Source organism: Clinocottus analis, unplaced genomic scaffold (assembly GCF_023055335.1).
Source record: "Clinocottus analis isolate CAN_PGR_092001 unplaced genomic scaffold, fCliAna1.0.p SCAF_2, whole genome shotgun sequence".
Classification (NCBI taxonomy): Eukaryota; Metazoa; Chordata; class Actinopteri; order Perciformes; family Cottidae; genus Clinocottus; species Clinocottus analis.
Window position 1 is genome coordinate 22,752,042 of NW_027175931.1, and position 22,331 is coordinate 22,774,372.

Consider the following 22,331-nt stretch of genomic DNA (forward strand, 5'->3'; position numbering starts at 1 on the left):
GCTAAAATGTGTACTGTTTTTCAAATCTGTGTCATTTGTTTTGCATATCATTGAGTTAATGATGCTCTGTTGTGCTCTTACAAAATGTCTCCAACTGACAATTTCAATGCAATTTATCTACATCAATTCAATGAAAATAAAAAAAAGACAATAATAACAACATTCTTGGAATCACGGTTAGCGCGTACTGAAGAATATCACCCACTTGACAGATGCTACACCACCTTTGTCGATGTCCAAACAAGAGAGGAGGAGCATGAGGCTCTTTAGCTCTAACAAGGAGTAGAACAGAGTGCACACAGCCCCGAGCAGAACTCCATGCCAATGAGTGACCGGCATGTACAGGCACAAAGAGAGGGAGAGAGAGAGAGAGGGAGGTTATGCTCAGAGCACACTGTAAGAATATGCACTTCCCTTTAATTGTGGCTTCATGCCTAAAGCTGGGGTTCTCCGGAGGTGTTTGGGGCTCTGATGAGGACGCCATGGGGTTTTCCTGGCTGCAGCCCTTCCTAAGCGGCGTGAGGAGAGCCTGTGGCGGAGCGCTGACTGTGACCTGCAGTGACAGCAGTGTTGCAGCGTGCAGCAGAGGAGACTCGCACACCTGTGTCTTCACCACCCTTCAGAGGTTAAGGAGAAAGGTTTTCCTTCCTTGTCCTCTTTTCTCCTTTGCTGCCATCGTTCCTATAACTACACTTTACTTCTGAGGTCTTGAACTGACTCTTAGTCTGTCTTTGTACTCGGGACACCAAAGAGAATTGTATTCCTTATGTTTGACTCGATATCCGTTGTTGAGACAATCCCACAAGCTGCACTGTAAACGCCGGCTAGCTATTAGCTAGCATGTGGAATAAGAACAAGGTAAGCAAAGCGGGACTGAAGATAATCTGCAGCCATTAGGGAGATCTGCAGCAGAGAAATTAATTAGCAGTTTGCTAATAAATAGCTGCCACTGTGATTAGTGGTTGCGGCTGGCATCCTCGACTTTTTTTTTTCTTCAAGATAATTGATGAGAAGGTATGGAACTACACAGCAGTATTTGTATATCTGGCTTCATTAAAAAAACTCACTAACTAAACGGTAGAGAAACATTAATAACAAAAATTGACGCATTTAACATCTGCAAGTTCACCTTTCGTTCAATCTACATTTATTAGAGACACATTTTTCCTCAGTCTGACTGAACGAAAAGATGGTGCTAAGTGAGATGTTAATGATTTGGTTTTGGGCGACTGAGTTGACACTGCCAGATCGCACAGAGTCTGTGACATTAAAATATGGTGTCTTAGTATCTATTCAAATGATTTTTGAATTCAAATAATTTTTGAATAGATACTTTTCTGCAGGGGCTGGAGAATAACTGGTGTTGAATAAGGCTGCTCTTGTTTACCAGCATCCAAGCATCATCTTTGGGATTTGATTGATTTTCTTCGGAACGATTCAGAGAAAACACTTGCAACACTTGTGAAAAGCTAATGAGCCGAAAACAAGCGAGCTTTCAGAAAATGTTTTCAGCAATCAGTCTGTTGAGGTAGGAGTGCTGCAGGTCTTAAATTCCTCATCGCGAGAGAAATCCAGACTTTACTGAGCAGCGTGCGATATGAAGATAATTAAGATTACATCCACATCATTACAGATATGTTTATACTTTATAACTAAAAGTCTCAACTTCATATCTTTATTCAAATCCATGGCAAACTGGCTGCAGATGTTGCGATTACATCAGCTAGCCTTTAACCTCGGGTCCTTTGCTGTTCAGGTATGGTGCATTTGAGATGTGAGCTAACCTTTCATAGCTTCACCAAACATCAGAAAACTCACCGGCATCAAAGAATACCCAAGAATGAGAATGTTTGGAATCTCAGTCTCTATTTTTAGTTGCGAGACTTCAGATCCGGCTCTTATTGTCCACTGGAACATGAACGATGTCTCTCCAGAAGACAGTTTAACCTCATTTGGCATTCGGCCTGAATGACACACAGTTATTATAATGAAACGGAAGCTTGGTGAGGATGCTCGTGTGTGTGTGTGTGTGTGTGTGTGTGAGTGAGATTTTGCATATTTGTGTATATCTGCAAGCCTTTTTAAATGCACGTATGTGCGTGTGCATGCATACAGCCTTGGGTCATTATGACTGCAACAATCCTTGGGGTCTTGTGAGAGTACCGCACGGAGAAGCAGCTGAAGCAGCCTGATCAACGTGATGGATGCTTGTGAGCCTCGTGTGCACACTGACGTGCGAACCTGCCGCCTGTGCCCCACTTATTGAATCCATGAATCAATTTAATGAGTGGAGGACGGGGTCAGGACTTCAATAAACACCCCACCAAGCTTTCCCATTTAACGTCCGCCCAATGAATGATGCTGTATGTCAGACTGGCAGCCAATGAGAAGCCCTTCTACTGTAAATAGGAAATGGGCTTTGTCACGTATAGTAGCCCGTGCAGCTGTCGACCGGATGCCCTTTACGGCTCGTGCATGAGCATTTCCGATGCACAGATGAGTTGGAATCGAGAGCAAAGAAGAGTGCCTGAGTGTGTGTGGTGGGGCGACAGAGTGAGACTTGAGAAAGAGAATCAGACATCTTCCATTGGTAATCAATACCGCAGCAGTGACCCGAGCGTTTTCTCGGTAATTCATCCCATTCAACCCCAACAGGGTTGGCTGTCTGACAGAGACAACTCCATGATTTCCCCTTAGAGTTAGTCATGGCAAAGCCACCTGCTTTACGTGACCACTACATCTGCATAATCACTAAAACGCAATGCCATTATCCCGCCTCCTGCGGAAAAAAAAACCAAACTTGTCTGAAAGTCTGCGTTTTTGATCAACTTTCACATCGCCTGATTTAACCGCAAGCTCACTTCCGGTCTCGAGGTCATTCTTAGCAGCACAAAGGCCCACGTGGTTGCTATTTAGATGTCTGTGACAGCAGCATCCCCAGTAGTGAATGCATTTTTCTTTATCCACTGGGGACGTGGGCGCTAATGGAGCATGAGAGTGGCAGTTCCTCTGGAGTTGTGTAGCCGAGTCACGCCCCCAGTTTGAAGAGAAGCTGCAGGCGGCAGTCATGTGAGACTGGGACCAAGGGGCCACGCTGTGAGAGTCGAGGCCAACTCAGGGGTAAACAGGGGTGGCCGTAATTGGAGAACAACACAGCAGGGAATGTCATACTTTTCTGATCCATGTGGATCAGTGCAGAAGATCCTGACTGTGGATTTTTTTTTTTTTTTTTGGAAGGGGGGGAGGGTGGGGTGGGAAGGACTGATTGTCTATATGCTAAAGGTCTTTCCTGTTCCTGTGCAGAATGTGCTGAGCGCCCCACGATACATAGCGAGCACTCATTTCATAGGTCAAGATTGTCTTAAATGAAAGAGCACAAAGCTCACGCCTCAGAAGGATTCCCTTGGTTGGAGATGCTGATGCAGGGGTTGTGCGTGTTCATAGAGGTGCAGATAAAGAGCTTGTTTGCTGCTAGCACACATGCTATTGCTGTCCATCACGTTTTCTGTGTTAAGGGCTTCAGTGGAGCTGTTGGTCCTGTATTTGTAATTAGATCCAATCAATATCGTTAGTCATCCATTACAGGAGTTTAAGGAAGTCCTCTCCAATCCATCCATCTGCTCTTCTTTCTGCATTAGTACTTTGTGTCTGGGTTATTGCACAATTCCAGGAGAAAACCCTGAATGCTCCCTTTGTGAAGTACATCACTTCTTTTTGTTGTTGTTTTTGAAGATCTCTCACATAGATGTGCCCACTTCATGGTAATGTCCAAGGAATAGCCCTGTGGCGTTATCATCCATTATTTGTTAATGTTGTGCAGGAGGGGATGGGCCACTTCAGGACAAAAAGAAACGTACATTTATAATGCACATGCATGAGTCCAGCAGGCACAGGAATGCTACATATCATACATGTGATGTTGTGCTTCCAGTTTGGTAAGAATGGAAAATGTCTGTGTGAACAAACACACACACACACACACACACACGAACACACTGCGTTACTAAACTTGCTGGGAAGGTACGAGGTTAGTGTTGGCGGTGGAATCCTGTGGCTTCTGCTGTGGTCTCTTATCATAGTCTGCTTATCACTCAGCCTCAGAACAGAAGAAACACACAGACAGACAATTTTAGCAGCGCCACATGAGGAGACATTCTTTATCCATGTCTGTTGCATGTGCATCTAATTACAGGCGGGCGGCAGAAACTGAGAACAAAATTTAGCAAAACACGATTTCTGTACATATACTTTGACATACAGCTCCAAAGTATGACGTTGTCACCTAGAGCACATTGCTGTATCTCACTCTTTCTGTCCGGCTGTCACATATAGTATTCAGACATTATTTATGTTTCATAGTGAAAGCTTTTTGAACAAGCCCTGCAATTTTCTCAGTTGGTTATTCCTACAGCAGCCGCTCAGATCATGTCATCTTACTGACATGATGAACAACCAACACTTTTTCAGACCTTTTTTCCACCTGTAGCAGGAACAACCACAAAGGTAGTTTTGGAGCCATATATTCAGTTTTGATTATAAATCATGTCATATAATATACATATTTTTTGGTGTGAATTACTTATGCTAATTTGATGAAGATCAGCTGGTATAAAAGGGCAGGGGCGGGACCGAATATCAGGTTTTATTTTCCTATGTGGAACGGGACATCGGCACAGATCTTTGACCTCACGTCGGAATTTAATTTAGAAACTCAAGTTAGACTTATGATTTTGTTTGGTCGATGAGAGAGGAATAAATCAACAATTATGGAAATGAAATCAACGTCTCCAGAGTCATCATTTTTTAACGTTTAAGTCAATCAACAGAGTCCCATAATGTGGCAAAGAATATCAACAGGAAAGCAGGAAATGGCCACCACAGGTAGTCTTCTCTACTTTACTAGGTGTTCATATTTATGTCACTGTGCTAGCATTGCAACTGTAAAAAAATTGTGTTAAAATCAAAATGAAGGCAAGGAACATGGCTTTGAGTGATAATAACACGGCCGCAATGTCCACGCAGTATCTAAAATGATGCATGTTAAATGGAAATGTCACATGTGTGCTTTCATCAGTTTTAATATTCTACCTGTAGCCTGTTATATCTCTGTTTTACTTAACCCAAAGTAGTTCATCATGTTTTGGTCTTCACAATAATGATCTGTTATTTGCTGCAGGATATAAGCATTACTGGTCGATAGCTATCTTTGGCACCAGCCACACGACAAAAAAAAACATGTTCCAAAGCTGCATAATTCTGGTAAAGGACATATAGTGCCTGTTTACAACAGTGCGTGTGTGTGTAGGGGCAGGGATATATATATATATATATATATATATATATATATATATATATATCTATATATATATATATATATATATATATATATATATATATATATATGTGTGTGTGTGTGTGTGTGTGTGTGTGTGTGTGTGTGTGTGTGTGTGTGTGTAAAAAATGTCAGATAGACATGTGGAGTTTTCCTCCACATGTCTATTTGAGTGCCAGCACAGCTTTATGCTCTCCTGACATTTGCATGGCAGAAAACTGTCAAACCCAGACAGATGCCTGCTTAAAGATAACAAATGTAACACACACAGATACATACACACACACAGACACACACACACACAAACACACACACACTGGACATCACACAAGCAGAAAGTCTAAAATTGAAGGGATGCATGTGGAGATTTGACAGAATTGTGGTTACATTTGTCATTTTTTCATGTTTTCTGTGTAGAATGCGAAAAAGGCCGACTTTGAATGTGCACATTACACATAGAAAACAATACCAGACAGATCTGATGAAAAGCCTTGGAACACTTTATTGTTGAACTTGTCTGCGGCGGGCCTTTTTCTTTACAACTTTCATGAATTTTATATGATCCATCCTTCATTACGACTGTTTATTGGGCATAAAACGACTTGGTTCTGTAAGGTTCCCGCACACCGTGTCCCCTTCCTCTTAGCAGTTATTAGCTCTGGACATTATAACAAACAAGTGGAGTGAAATCTCATTCTTCAGCTTATTCTCCATTAGTAAAGCAAAATGACACAAAATACGCTGCCCCGGGGGAAGGGGGCAGGGCGGGGGGATCTACACAGACTTCATTACAAGGTACTTTTAATTAGTCATTGTAATTAAAAGCGGAATATTAGGTGCGGAAAGGCTGGTATCTAAATTGATATGCACATAAACGTTTGCATGGTCACCGGTCAGGGTTAGCGAATCGTCTCGTTCTCACTCAGTCGGGTCTGAAAAGAGACTCAGAGTTGAACCGCAGAGGGATTTACAGGAACATTTGGATGACATCTGCCTAATTAAATGGAAGGAAGGAGGGGAACTAGATAATGAGAAAGTAAAAACTAAGTGTAAAATTGGGTATCTACATTTTCATTCCTATTTCTGTCTGACCATATGCTGTAATATGTCATCCAGAAGGGGCTCAGAGGATAATACTCACCCAAAGGCATATACTATTCACAGCTGTGAGGTAATTGGCAGCGTCAAACTGGCTTCAGAACCTTAGGTGATTTATAGGTTTAATAAGTTGAACAGACCTTTTTTTTAAACTCATAAATAAAAAAAATAAAAAAGCATTAAAACATGTAACTAGAACAAGTAGAACAGCGACCACTGCTGTACTGTGTTGATTGATTAAACACAATCCACACCCCAATGGGCTGTAGGTGTCATAAAACACACTTAATTCAAACACACGCATAAGAGTGAGCGATCTCATGGTTCTCCTGTTGGAGATAATATGATTTACAAAACTCTAAATCTGCTAAATTCACATGATATGAGTGCAAATGCTTTTTTTTTTTTTTTTTACCAAAAGCTTGTAACCCAATACTCCTTATAAGAATGTTTCAAACCCAAACCCAATCACGATATAGCACTTAGAAGCACACACAGTGCACATGGGATTGCATACATGTACATATTGCAAATGTGACGTTTATTCTAATCAATTCAACATCTTCTCGTCTGCAGCTCTAATATGTGGTATTATATACAAATTCATAGTATACAGCTATAGTATCTTGAAATGATTGTCAAGTGATTGCCAAGCATTATCCTTATTTAATATAATTTAAAGCCAAAATATGCAATCACTTCTAAAAAATACAGTCTTTGGCTTCTCAGCCTTAAAGTTCAACCTCACACAGTAACTGAGCTTGGATTTCAGTTGATACATTTTCATTTTCATTATGCATTTCCATAGCAATCTGCAGCTTATTTATAGCCCTCTGCTGGGCCGAGCCCTCTGTAATAAACACAGTACCATCACAATTTCCTGGGTCTTTGGAAATTCAGCAGGAGCACATATTTCTCTATGTTGCCCCAATGGTTTGGCCTTATTAATATGTTTTGCCAGGTATAATAATAATAAACTAGATCGAAATCCCAAAATGGTGGCAATCTTTAAGAGGAATGGCAATGAGAAAGGGAAAAAACCTTTGAGAATCGGGTGAGATTTATAGGAAGCTGTGCTTGGTGTGTTGGTAATAGCAGCCAAAACTCCAATATGCAAAACTTGAGACCAGTGATGCTGTTATTAGTCCTGCTGTGTGAGGACTGCTTTTGAATGCCTTGAACATTAATCAAGTTTGACTCTTTACTTTTCCCCTCTGCCATCTAAAGCTGTCCAGTCACATCTCAGAACATTAACGTAGAGTTAAATGACATGAAGCTTGCATGAATCATTAACCTCCTGACTCAGAATTGCGCCATTCTGTGCTATACAGAAAATGGACACGCTGTAATTAAATCCCTTTTAAGCTGCCAGGTTAAATAAGAGCTCAAGATGAGTCTTTAGATGCATTTTATTATATAAGACTTCTTTATTGTTAAGTATCTTGTCACTTTGCAATATGTTAGTAAATTGTGAAAAAGAGAGAGGACTGAAGTTTCTGATTAGTTTAAGAAGCCGGCTAGTTTAGATTGAAGGAACAGAAGGAAACAGCTTTTGTCCACAGCTAATAGTGAAGCTACCAGCACCTCCTATGACTGCAGTGGTTTTTTTTTTTAAATATTTTGTATCATACTTTTGCAGTAATTGACTAAGTTTATTGAGAATGGTATGAGTAAATTTAGCAGCAACTAATTCATTATTTCTCAACCTGCTCTGAAGCACTTCTTAAACTTGATTCAGTTAATCTAACCTCAACAACAGACCTCTCCGGTGTCAGCTGTGTTGCTGTCGTAGCAACAAGACACTGAAATAGCAAATATTCTTTTCCCACACAAAGTCTCTCTCTATGTTGATGAAATGCAGGCTGATTGCAGAGCCTATAGCAAAGCAGCTGCCACTGATAAGATATTCATTATAATCCGTGCCAGGTGACACAAAAAAACGGAAAAAAATGGCAAATGTAGATTATGGATCTTGCACATTTTCCAAAATGGGTGTCAGTAGGTTTTTGCAGAGTGATTTGAGGGATTGAACGGCAAACGTTTAGCCAGCCTCAGTGTAAATGAGTGTAATTAGTTAAAGGGTGTTAGGCTGGATTGACGCCCCATGTTGCACGGCACAGTGGTTCTGCCACGGGACCAGAGAGACGGCCTGAATGACAAGCAGCGCGGAGTGACAGGTGCGCATCTTTTTAGTTTGAATGGGACAAATAATGAGCTGCTGCATGTGTTTAGTGGTGTTGTTGAGCAGCAGAGGTTGGTGATGGAAGAGGAAGCTATTTTTGACTATTTAATAAATGATCCAAGGTGTTTGGAATGCATCAGGTTCTACGTTTCACCAAAACATCACTTCATGACAATACATGTCTATCCGGCACATAAGGGTCCTCTAAACTGCCTCAAATGTCACACTGAGAGACAGTCCACTGCTCAGGCTTGATATGAAACCAAATGGACCTGTATGAAAAACAACATTTTCATAACATTATTAAAAATACCTTTTTCGATCTTGCATTGGAACTCCAAATTAATTCAATGCTACGTTTATGAATTTTTGTCTGACAAAAGGTGCTTGCGTTTTTGAAAGTGTGTGACTGACATCTAGTGGAGGACACGGATCATGGCATGGACATGGATGGCTACATAAATATATACATAATGTATATATTTATTAAAGAAGTAGTCATATAATTATGCCATATATATAAAGATAGTAAACAGAAAAAACAATCTGTAAAATTGTTTTTTAAATATGTTTTTTTGATGTGCTTTAATTTAGTTTAATCACCCATTAATATATTACATTCCATGTCATTTAGCTGACACTTTTATCCAAACCCAGAACAACAAGAATCAAGAAAGTACAATAAAGTCAAACCACAAAGGGTTATCAGTCAGAGCCATCTAAGTGCTGCCAATGTGCTGCTGCTAACACATGTTGTGATCATTTTGGAAGGGAAACGTCAACCCATGATTACTAATCTTCAATACAATATAAAAGGTTGACAACACAGTACGCACAGACGATGCATTGCAAGGTTTTTGAACATGCGGTAGTTTAACTGTTGTGAATGTGGATTGCCTGCTATCACCACCCCGGTCCCAGTGAGGCAGGGGTGGAGGCTGTAACTTGACCTTGCCTCTTAATGGCTCTGGGACAATGCTGCCCTGTCCCACTGGCCTGTCTGCCCCTCGGCCGGGTCTATTTATAATGTCCAGACACAGTGCAGAGGTTATTCAGGGGTGCTGGCGAACACAAGGTGACAAGCGGAGAGCAGCAAGGGGTGAGACATTTCACTGTTAATGTTCCAGTTGTTCACTTTTTATGTCTTGGTTTTATTTGGTTTTAGAAAACATTTTGATGAGCAGAACATTTGTTTATTGAGGATAATGTGTTTAATCTACTGTATATTCTTAAATGAATTTACAGAAATGTTATTGACCGATTGTAATCATCCAATTAAAGTCTGTGTGTCAGAACACACTTTATTTACCATGTCCTGTGCTTGTCTATTAAAAATGATTCAGACGTGTTAAGAGCAGCAATATCTTTCCTGGAAAAAGGACAATGGTAAGTACATTTATTTTGTAATCAGCATTTATAAGATTTACAAGATTAATCAGAAAAATACATTATTTCTTCAGTGAAAAAGTTATCACTTTTAATTAGCATCAGTATGGACTTGGACATTTCTGTGTTGTGTTATTTCTCCCTGAAGGTGAGGAGAAAGTTGCCTGCGGGCCAACATGAGCATTGCGACAAGTGTTACAATGTCCACTGCCAAGTCTCGGTGCAGATCTCCGTCTCATGCCTGGTTGTAAAGTGTCGGCTCAACTGTGGCGCCGCCTTCCACATGTGCAAGCAAGAGGAGCACCAGCTCCTCTGTCCCAAGGAGACGGTGCCCTGCCTCAATGTCCACTACGGCTGTCCCTTGGCCATGCTGCGCCACAGGCTGGCTAACCACCTGGAGGTCTGTCCTGCCAGTGTGGTTTGCTGCTCTCAGGAGTGGAACCGCTGGCCTGTTTCAGAAACAAATCTGGTCTTCTACAAAAATGTTTTGGAAAGCCCTCAAGCAGAGACCAACCTGGATGTTGCAATGGCCCTGAGGGACCAAGAGCTGCTGTTTCGATCCATCAAAATGAAGAACATCTTCCCCGAGTTGATGGTGGGTGATTCTGTCCCCCGGGATGGTTGTGCTGGAGTCGACAGTCCTGCAGATGAACCAACCAGTTCTTTACATTGTGGTGAATTTACAGAAAATGTATACACGAAGACGGAGGAAAAAGAACTGAGCCAAGAGAAGAGGGATGCTTTGGCAAAGAGCCGAGATGTGGATGGTATTGAGAAATACAGCTCCTGGGAGAAAATATTTAACAAGGAGATGGAGGGATGCAAGCAAACCGTGAAAAACTTGAACAAGAAGGAGGAAACGGCAAAGGAAGAGCAAGAATCATTAAACCGCCAGGGGGAGACAAGAGACTCCCACCAAAGCCGAGAAAACGCTCCTGGCGCTCTGAGAATAGACGGCACAACTGGCTTTGCGCCATGGCAAGACGGGGTCCTTCAGCGGTTGAGCCGGCAAGTCAACATTGCCGAATACAACATGTACCTAGCGCACAATGGGGCAATGTTGATTAACTTTGGCCAACTTGCAGCTTGCACCCCGAGGGAAAAGGATTTTGTTTACGGGAAGCTGGAGCCCATGGAGGTGAAAACCGTCCGCTCCTTTACTGCTCCAACGAGCTACCGGGCAAAGCGCAACTACCTGAAGGATAGGAAGGTCAAGACCGACGTCAGTGTTGACACCGCAGAGTTGGGTATTTCGGTCGAGGATCTTCCAAAGTGCGACGAGGTCGGCGCCACGCTTCTTCACTCCCTGGAGAAGGAACTGAGAGGACACGTCATCTCAGAGAGCACGGGGATGGATGGCTTTTACGTCGATATAGGCACGCAAACATACAACTTTGCCTCTGCGCCGTTCAAAACTGAAGCGACGCTTGCCGATGTCATCGCCGACAAACCCCGCGGTCTCCATGTACAGGTAGAAGCCGAGTCCGTCACCAGAAGACACAACAAAACAAATTCGGCTTTCAGCAACATGTGTGGTCACTTCTTTCGGAGAGACGAATACCGCGCTCACTTCAGGAATGTGCACTGTGACATACAGGCCTCTCTGAGCGGCTGGTTCCAACAACGCTGCCCTTTGGCGTACCTCGGCTGCGCTTTCACCCAGACGAGGTTTCACCCCGCGGGTCAACGCGCCACTGTCAAATTCCTCGAAGATGTCAACGCCTTTGTCCTTCATCCAGAAGTCCCTTCATTTCTCAGTGAAGGCGGGGAAACCCTCAACCCTCAGAGAAGTGCCGCAAATAATCTGTGTCCCCTGAGCCGATTGCCCCTGGAGATTCTTCAGCACATTGCTGCTTTCCTTGACAGTTTCACATTATCTCAGCTGTCCCAAGTCTCCCATCTGATGAGAGAGGTGTGTGCCACATTGTTGCAGGAAAGAGGGATGGTCTCTCTCAAGTGGAAGAAAAAGACGTATTCCCATGGGGGAAGCTCCTGGAAATGCAGGAAGAAAGCAAGTATCCCTACGATTCCAGTTATTCTCCATTATAGCATGATTTGGACTGTAGAGTTCTGCAGGCATGACAGCTGCGGGCCAACCCTGTAAATTAGCATCGCACTGGTGCCCTCGACCAAAAGCCAATGGGATTTTTCCATTGATTTTGCATTCTTGCAGAAAAATAAGCTCTGTGGCAAACACCAGTAAAAAGATAATGTTATATGTTTTTGTAGTCTTACAGCGACTTGTTAGCAAGCGCCTTTTTAGAACACATACAAGCTTCTGGATTTACAAGAAGAATATATACTGACATATTTTATATTGTAGAAGAAAACAATAACATTTCTGAAGCTTGTGCTAACCACAAACCTTTTTTCCGGCATCTAAACAAAAAACAATATCCGATCCCCGTTCAGTATCTGACATCATTCTGTTTTCTGTCATTGAAAAGTTTCCGTCATTCACGCAGCCTGCCAGCTGCTGCATTGTAAACACTCTCTAGACTCTGCGTATTCCTCTCTAACAATATTACAAGCTGCATCACAGCCGTGTTGGCAACAGTTAATGGGTTCCCACTGAAGCAGTTGCTGGAGAGTTGCCAGGTTTTTTTCTGTGTCCGTATCACAGAATGTATAGAAAGAGTCAATGGTCCTTATTATGAAACAGCTGCATGTGGGTTCATGAGGAAGTGTGTGGGACATTTTTCTGTTCTGGTGATCATGCAATGGTTCTGGTCAGTTGGGCTTGACCATCCTTTAGTTTAACAACATGCTGATTTTGTTTTACAAATTTATTACAGAAATAATGACTATGAAAATAAATATAAAATACAAACTGTAAGCTAGCTTTCACTATTTATTCTTACCTCGTTTTGATAGTGGACAGTGGAGAGATTAAGGAAAAATAAGAGTGAGCAGGGATGCTGTATTTGCATTAGTCTGCTAAGCTAGACCTTAAACGCTTTGGCTCAGACCGCTCGCCCACAGGGACGCCAAGAGGCCCATCGGTCTGAGCCTTGAGGAGGCCCCAAGCTGCCTTGACTTTTAGAGATTACCTAAATCCTGTTTGGAATGATGAGCATTATGTACTGTATGAGGATGGACGTTTAAGAGTTTCAGACACATGGCCACTGAGCTATGGCTCTTTATATGCATAATTCATGTTGCTGTACACAACTTTAAACAAAGTGCCATCATGTGCTGGCTTTTTTAAAGTAAGTTAGGTGACATTCAAATCTTTAAGAACTTGGCAAACAACCAGGAAAAAATAAAGCAGAAAAAAGAAAGATGTATTATTATTTTAAGTATAGTTTTTTTTTTCCTTTATCCTGCTGACATAAAAAAATAACCTCTCTACTGGAGTAAGAAAGGATAAATATAGTAATGCATAACATGTCTATTGTTCCATCCACTCTCTCTGTGGATCATGGGACAAAGGGTGTAACGATGATATCAGAGAGGTGGAATGGCCTGAGGCCTCGCTGCCAGTAAACACAGTGCCACCATAACAAGTCAGATGTGATCATTCATGGAAACACAATGTTGACAAGACTGTGTAGACAGCTGGGTATTTGCTCCCCGATGAAGGGCATCATTTAAATACATTTGTAATGGATGGATGCAGAAATAACACCATGCCCTGAACCCAGATAAAAATACTCCGAGTTCTAGATTCCCTGGATATTGAACATAAATGCATCTTTTTGGTTACTGCTGCAGTGCGGTTGATGGATGCCCCCGGAGCAGCCTCCTACACCTACTTCAGCTCTGTTTCTGTGTTTTACAGGTTTGGGAGTTCAGCTCTCTGTTTTCCTCTGTGGACAAATGGAGCTTCAGCAACACTCCTTCCATGTCAGATCACCTGAAAAGCTGCTCCTTCTACCAGAGAGAGGAACACACTGAGCCAGTGGCTTTAGCCTGCATAGGAGTGGTCAGAGACAAACGTAGAGAAATAAAGTGCAAAAGATAACGCTCGGGGTCCCAGAGCTCAGTGGACGAACCGCAACGCAACGTTTGGAATCAGTCAGACGTGATGTGAATCCTCCGCATGTGCAGCTGCCCAGACAGAGCTGGAGCCCTGCAGACATGAACAGAACATATGAAGAATTCACTTTGGCATGAATGATGTGATATATTGAACTTTCATTTTCTTGCAATGGCTCCTCGTGTAATCATGCTTGTTTGTAAGGAAAATGCTTTAAGATGAGTCTATTTATGTGTATTTAGAGTTCATTAAAACTTAGGTAATCCCTCTGAGAAAACTTCATTTACGAATTAATTGCTCTGGTGTTTGAGAGGGATCCTCATATTCATTGAAGTGAGATAATTTGCTTTTATGTGGCGTACCGAGCTGACAAGTGTTGTTTGTTCCATCTTGTTTCATTCTTGTGGGGAACTGCATCATTTCAAAGAATCAAGGGCAACAGATGTTGCTGTTGTTGCCTGTTGTCAACGTGACAAGACTGCCATCTACTGGAGAGAAGCTGAAGTACCTCATCTTTGAGCAGTGGCGACATGTCACAAAGGAACAGGTCCTATATTTCAGATTTGATCAAGCACAGCAGCGCACGAGGAGACTGACAACTTTGTTTCAGTTGAGACGATCTTAAAGGAAAGTAAGAGAAATGATATACATATGTCACTGCCATTGTCAGTACAATAAAAAGGACCTAATTAAAAGCTTTGAATGTTATTTTATTAAACGCAGACTTCAAAACAGAAAAGGTGTACAAGCAACCAGCTTTCAGCTACAGCGCCTCGGACACTCCCGGGTTTCGTAGTTTGTTGATCACCTCCGACAACATTTTGTTGCACAGGGCTGCGTACGGATTCAGAGCAACGGCCTGCTGTCGAGCAAATTCACTTCCGAGTGCAGCCGCTTTCTCAAAGTCCGCCCTGGCTTCATCGCCCCGGCATGCCAGTCTGTGTAAAAGGCCCCTCTGCACCAGCGCCTGGCACGCGGTCCGTCCGGCGCCGCCGCTCAGAGAGACGGCTCGGTCCAGGTCCCCCAGGGCCCCTGAGAGGAGACAACAGCACCGGGAGACACACTTAAAGTCAACTTCCAATTTGTAACTTCCTACAGGCTACACAGTCTAGCTGAATCAACTTTAAATCACTTTGTACTGGAGACTATTTCCAGTAATTCTAATATTACACTCAATTGACCTTACAATCTGATGTTTTTCATAAACCAAAAAAATACAGCAGTCTCCAACTCATTCAAAACATCTACAACAAATTGGTCAGCGATGACATTTGTGGCTGAATATAGCACTATATCACAATATGTGTGTCTGTATCTTTGGTTGGGAACAGCAACAACTTGGCCTCAGATTACAGCCCAATTGAAAAGCACAACCTATAGATACAAACTATAATTTTACAAACAGCCAATGGAGTTTAAAAGATCTCACAATATGAAGTGCATGGTGTGACTGTGATTAATAATTTCAAGAAGTAAAGATGACAAGGATTATAAGTAACATAAGCAGCTATAATCTATAGCATTCTTATGTATGTAATAATAATCTTGGATCTATAAGGGGACCATTTTCATTGTGGCACAGAAGGTATATAATAGAAGGTATATGATATAATTGTAATTCTGTGCATGCAGCGTATACGCAACCACATGACGGACAGCACGCAACAGGAACCTAACACAGGGCCACTAGAAGTGACAAAGTGCATCAGATAGACACAACCCTGATATGTTGTCACGCTGGCCTCAAACTCAGCACTCTGACATGTCGTGATGGAGAGGTTTATTACTGAGTTTGCAGCATGTACCTGCTGTGTTCCCCTGCAGCCGCAGGGCTTGTGCCCGGTTGTTATAGGCTGAGGCTCGCTGAGGCAGGATCTGGATTGCCTGGCTGAACAGTTGAAGTGCGCCTTGCAAATCCCCAGCCTCTGCTGCCGAGACACCCCGCATCTCCAACTCTTTCACTTGCCTCAGCAACTCTGTGTCAAAGCCACAGTCTGGCAGGGGGAGATAAACAGGTTGAAAAAAAAAGCACTCAAATTCAATTGACAGGTACCGTGGCGAGGAAAACACAGAAATGTCACCCAGAACTCAACTTGGATTAAAATGTCTCTTTTTTTTCAGTCCAGAAATGGAATGCGTTCAAATGAATTCAATATGCTATGAAATGATAAATGTGAAAAAGCTGTGACATGATATGCAGAGACACATCAAGTCAGAGGCTCACGCTCACCGTCATCAATTAAGTCCTCCTCTTGGTTCAGGCCAGGGATGTCTCCCAATGGCGTGGTGGGGTTGAATATAGCCTGCAGGACAGCTCTGTCATGAGCCGAGGCCATCTCTCTATTGTCTGCAAAGAGAACAGGGAAGCAAATGGTGACACCTAAACTGCAACTAGTTGGAAAATCATTCCTCCCCAAACTTCAGCCATTTCCAGCAGCCAATCGGAGAAGGGGGCGGAAGCAGAGGTGGACTTTGAGATTTGCCATCTGTACTTGATTAGGTGAAAAATGCAGACCAGGCCTACACGCTGCAGCGCTGCTGCTTCGATGGCAGGAGGGGAACATGTTCTCAGATATATTCTATTTGAGGATTACTCCTCGATGGAAAGCGATGCTGCCCAGACTCCATGGGATTTGTAGTTATTTAATACTCTGGTAAAAAAAAATGAAGAAAAGATGCCCAGATATTCCTGTACTACTTACCCATCCACCCACATATGGACAGAAGTAAACATGCACTGTAAGTGGAAAGCTACAGGTTTTAGAAGCGACAGCCAGAGAATCACAGGCTGAGTTTGACCGGATTAAGGCATCAAGTGATAGATAGAGAGATAGATAGATCAAAGTCAAAAGACAAAGTCAACTTTAATGTACAATCTTCCATTTGTGCAAACAAACAGAAGATTCAAACGTATGTTTTTCTCCTGTCCAACATCAAGTGAATGTAATAATAAAAGTGCAAAACAGCTAAAACAAGAACATTTAAACAACATATAAATGAAGAAACTATATATAAAAAGAACCTTGAGTACTGTAGCAGCAGTCAGACATGGAGAGGAGTTTAGATAGATAGATAGGTAGATGCTTTATTTATCTCAAGGAGTAATTAGTTAAGTGGTTAAAGCAAATTATCAGCGCAGACTACCAGGATGCTTTTGTTCTGTTTTTAAAATTGTGTGTCCAGTAAACAACCCATTAGCACTGTAATGCTACTGTATTCCAGCCATTAATAGAACTGGACCAGCAGTGTTTTGGTCCTGCATGAAAGCTAATGTATAGTGGCATTCAAAATGTGCTTTCCATTTGTATTTTTGTGTGTCCGTGCAGCCACTGCCGTCAGCTGCCAAGATGGTAACGTTAGGAGTAACATCACCAACGGCACCTTGTTATTCATTTCACTCTTTGACGTACTGGGGCTCGTGTGCACCGGTGTTATGTCAAAGTCTGTTCCCGAGTCAAACAGTCGCTCATGCTGTCAGAGTGTGATGACGTCATAGAGCGCTGCAGGGATGATGCATTTTTGTAGGTCAACCCCGGAGGTCAGCGCTTACTCTTATACAAACTGATACATCACTATATTTGTACTTTATAATATTATACTAAAACTCTCACAGGGATCATTATTCTGCAATATGTACTTTCTTTTGATACTTTGCTGATACACTATCACACATGTCAGTAGCATTTTAAATGCAGGACTTTTACTTGTGATGGGGTGTTTTACAGTGTGGTTTTGCTATGTTATAACAAGAAGATCTAAATACTTCCTTCACTGCTGTGTCAGACAGCTACAAATGAGAGAAAACTCTTCAGGCCAGGACAAGCAGGCCTGCAGCAGTTTGCTTCAGACAGATTGGAGAGAATCTGCAGTGAATTATGGGGGAGAGATTCATTAGTTTCAGCCTGATGATCTGCAGCCGGATTCCAACATTGTTTCACATCCCAAACAATGTGGGGCCATTACCCAGCAAGTCCAGGAAGCAGCTATTCATCGCAACCTTTCAGGGTAAGGCTGACAGATATGTGGGACACCGGTCTTGGAGGAAAACTATGCTGTCTTACTACTGAGGTGCTGCGCTGCCGCCTCCAGAACAATCCAGCTGTACCAAGAGAATAGCTTCACCACTGCCAGGTTTGATACATTGCTGGCATCAGAATATGAATTTTACAACTGGATTCTGTTGGAGGAGACATCCAGACCAAAAATATCACGGCTCAAATCCTGCCTTCTGCTGTCACTGCTGACGTGGAGGGAGATGCACTTTGATCACTTGATACGCAAGAAGCTCCTACAGGTAGGACCTCTACTACATGAACTGCATGCAGCATGATACACGGTCATGGTTGGATGGCCGTGGTTTTCTTGTTTTCAAGATGCTGGAGCAGTGGTAGGATACAATTGTCACTAGGTTCATATGCAGAGTGACGCCTGTCCTCCATCCATACCCATATACATACTGTTGTTTTGGTTCTCTGTTGCAGGTGCTGATTGGAGTGTCCATTTTGGATGAGCCATAAGAGTCCTTTATTTGGCAGCCGCTCTCGGCTTGCGAGGATTTAACCGTCAGCACATTCGTCACCGACACAAGCCTCCATACGCGCTTCAAAGCCTCGACACGAAAGGACACATACCTAACTGATACCTTCACTTTAATTGTTGGGACTTATGTTGTTAAAAATACATCGGTTCTTGTTAGCAGCCTGCTCGTTTGTCGCCCTGTTTTTTCCTGTCTTTGAGCCGGGTTGTGACGGCAGCCATTTTGCATTCAGCCCCCTATGGCAAGGTGCCTGTATGTACAGTGGAATCAGAATCAAGCAGGTTTTTAGGCATTGGGCAAATCCTGATACTATAAGACTAAAAACAGTGTATACGAGTGAATCACGAATCATCCGCTGGAGAAATGATTGTATTTGTTATGATACACAGTAAATAAATCAGACAAATGTATTGAGGAATGCAAAAAGATAACGATATGTAAAATGATTTCCTCAGATCTTTTTTTCTTCTCTGTAAAATACGAGATCGTTCTATCTCTTCTGGTTAAAAACATTATGAAAATGAAACGGTCTGAGCAGGAAAAATCCCTCTTTGGTTAGAACTGCTCCCACACTGTGATGAGGGATCTCAAATAGGCAGAGCTTTCATTGAAGAAGTCACAAGTCAAAACAGCTGGGTGCTACTGATGTCCTCTGTAATATTTTGATCGCACTGTGCGGCTGAGCGAGGCGGTTTTGACAGGACACACACTTAATCTAAGGTATGGTTTGCAAAATCTGAACTCACGTCTGGACAAAAAAAACAGGATGAGATTCTGTGCTACGCGTTTGCTTTAGTCTTCAGGGGACACTTTTACACCTTAGACCAGCATCTTGCTTTGATTTAAAAAGTCAAGCACTGTATTTAGAATTAAATTAAGATTTGCAATCATAATCTGGCAAGCGGCTCCACAAATTGAAAAGATAGTCTGACGATTAAAAGAGAGCAAGGACAGGAGAAGCTTCACAGAATCAGAAGAAAATAAGTGCAATACAGCAGAAACATTAAATATAGTTATCGGATAACACATTGGCTCTTCAGGGATCTCCATAGCAACAGGCACAGGTGTAGAGGCAGAAAATAACAGTCTTTAAAAGAGGTATAGTTGCATGTAACAATGGCAGATAACAGCACCCAAAGGAAGTGAAATGACGACAGGTGAGATTGATCAAAACGGTACGACTGAACAGGGAAACACTGAGGCTTGTCATTGTTCTCATTGGCTTAGAAGGTAACTGCAACTATCTTCAGCAAACGCAAGTGAGTCGCAGAGATGAAAATAGTTACGGCTCAAAGCCTTTTTCAGTTGTTTCCAATTACGGTCAGCAGTCATCCGGAACAAGAGAGAGCTGGAGGTATGGGCTTTTGGGACCTTTAAAAGGACGAGGCAGATCTGATGCTGAAGTGGAGCTTCTGCAGCATGAACTTTCTTGAGAAATGGTCTTCAGCTGTCAAGGATGTGGATTTTGGGATAGTTTGCTCTACCGTAAAAGACTTTTGTCAGTATTTTTGCCAAACAATGCATAAAGAAAACAGCACAATCCAAAAAACATGTGTTTTTTTTAATGCATTTTTTCAAGTTTCTGGTTCGTAGTGTATTCAATGGGCATACGTACAAGCACTCTTTGCAATGCTCACAGTAGAGATGACTGACTCATGGATGTATGCCGGTGTGTTTTTTGTATGATGACCCAGCTGCCATTGTGAGACTGAGACATTTTCTGGGGAAAATGTGAATCCTGTAGTGTCACACTCTTCTGTGCAGTCTGACGCTAACGTTACCACGTGATGGCGTGGGTAATAAATAGATGTGATGGCTTATGTTGACAATAGCATTTATTCACAATACGGCTTGAATATAAGGGGAAGGCTTTTGATGTGGAGTGCAATGTTTATCTTCGATAATTATAGCCGAGGTAAGACAGCAGTCGGTCTGATGTAACAGATCTTTCCTTCTCAAAAGCTGTCAAACACTGAAAACGTCACAATGCATCAACTCAACAGTGCATAAATTACAATATATTGTCATAATATATACACATTATTAACCAACTCTCTTGCATAATTGCTATAGCTGGCTTATCTAGTTTCAGTGTCAGATAGAGGGCATTGATGGAGGAATCCATATCCTATATCCAGTGTGAATGTCAGACATATTCCATTGGGTTTTTAGGTTGGTATGGTTGATTTAACAAAATGAATGGTTAGATTGAGGAAGAATCCTTGGGTTAGAATAAGTATTTTACGTAAAATGGGTAGGCCTATATTGGTTACGTAACTTACCTCAAATATATAGCTTGAGCTATATATAAATACATATATATATATGTATGTGTATATACAAATAGATATAGATATGTGCGTGTGGAGTAGTGTCTACCTGAACTCAGAAAGAATCATATACAGTAGCACCTTTTAAGTATGAGGATTACGAAACAAAAGTCAGTTAAAATAAGTCAACGTCTCATTCAGACACAGAGGCCCACTGACCAAGGTAGTACGGGTACAGCATGGAATGTGAATTTGACGCTTTGGAGACTCATTGAGGCAAGAATATTATAAGTTTAATGACACCTGCTTGACTAATGCTGCTGGTTTCAAGAATCTAATTTAAACTTCTACTGCTGCAATTCTACATTCTGCAGCAAAACCAAGACTTGATTTAGCAGCCAGAGCAAAGTCTGATGCGGACAAATTACCACAATGTTTTAAAGAGGCAATTAAAAACCTGAGATGATATAGTTATTTGCCTGGATGATAAAAAATCCAAGAGGATTATAAAAGGGCTTCTTGATTGCCGGGCAGAGAGAGAAAGATTCTTCTTTTACCACTCAAGAGAGCTCTCACTGATTTTGTTTCTGCCGGCTCTCCATCCACCCAGTCAGCAGACAGTTTGATCCTGCAGGACTCCCATTTTCCACAGGGTAATAAGAGTTAAAGAGTGAGGGCGAGGCTATCTTGTTCATGGTCACTCCGTAAGCAGCGGGTTTTCTGCAGAAGCACAGTGTGTCCCCCTACGGCCTCGGCCATAGTGCAGAGGTGGAGAAGCAATTGTGTGAGGATTATCAGTCTCCCATTACTGCAAATGTCACTGCGTCAGCAGCGTTCAACGGGATTATGTCAACAGGGAAACACATGGGAGGTGTTTACAGACTCAGAGAAAAACAAAGAACTGGAAGAAGGGGGTGGCTGTTGCCGCAGGGCCAAGAGGGAAATTAACAGATAATCAAAAAACACTGACCCCCCAGTGGGAGCACTGCTGTAAAACCTAAGACCAACATTTAGCAATGAACAGGTCCTTTGTATTTCCTCCGAGAAATTACAAAGGAAATAGATAGATCAGATCGAACTGCAATGGCAGAGTATAAACAGTGGAACAACACTTCCTGAAGGTCTAATGGTGAATGAGACAACATTATTACTCATTAGCTGTCTAGCAGACGCAATGAGCATTTCTTTAGGGGCTAAATCCTCCCGATGGACTTTTATAAACTCACCAAAGAGAATGTCTTATCCTGACAGAACAAAGGAGAAAAAACCTCTCAATAAATAAAATGATGATAAAAGATAAAACAAAGTCTTCGACAGTTGCCGCTCCATATTTTCCTTTTCTTCTCCTCGTTCCTGGCTCTCCCGCCGCCTCATGACGCCTGGTAAAGAAATGGACTTTGGTATCGTAATAACCCAGAGAGGCTTTAGCTCTGCTCCACTTCTGTCTGTGAATCTGACATCAAAGTGTGTGCTCCTAATCCCTGTGCCCTATAGAGGTAAACAGGGGCCCCGTGTGTCAATACCTGGCCTGTTATGATGACGGCGGA

General features: G+C 42.2%; 2 protein-coding genes across 2 annotated transcripts; one reads left to right on the forward strand and one right to left on the reverse strand.

The window, feature by feature from the left end:
• The first annotated feature begins 482 nt into the window (after window positions 1–482).
• Window positions 483–14,095, forward strand: LOC137790296 (F-box only protein 40). The gene is made up of 4 exons (XM_068584393.1): window positions 483–638; window positions 10,147–12,030; window positions 13,780–13,936; window positions 14,049–14,095. The coding sequence occupies exons 1-4, from the start codon at window positions 483–485 to the stop codon at window positions 14,093–14,095; spliced, it is 2,244 nt and encodes a 747-aa protein (XP_068440494.1).
• Window positions 14,096–14,740: 645 nt separating this feature from the next.
• On the reverse strand, window positions 14,741–16,313 carry ttc36 (tetratricopeptide repeat domain 36). Its single transcript, XM_068585734.1, has 3 exons — window positions 16,208–16,313; window positions 15,783–15,971; window positions 14,741–15,009 (listed from the first exon to the last, which is right to left on the reverse strand). Exons 1-3 carry the CDS (start codon window positions 16,311–16,313, stop codon window positions 14,741–14,743), a joined length of 564 nt encoding a protein of 187 aa, XP_068441835.1.
• Between the last annotated feature and the right edge of the window lie 6,018 nt (window positions 16,314–22,331).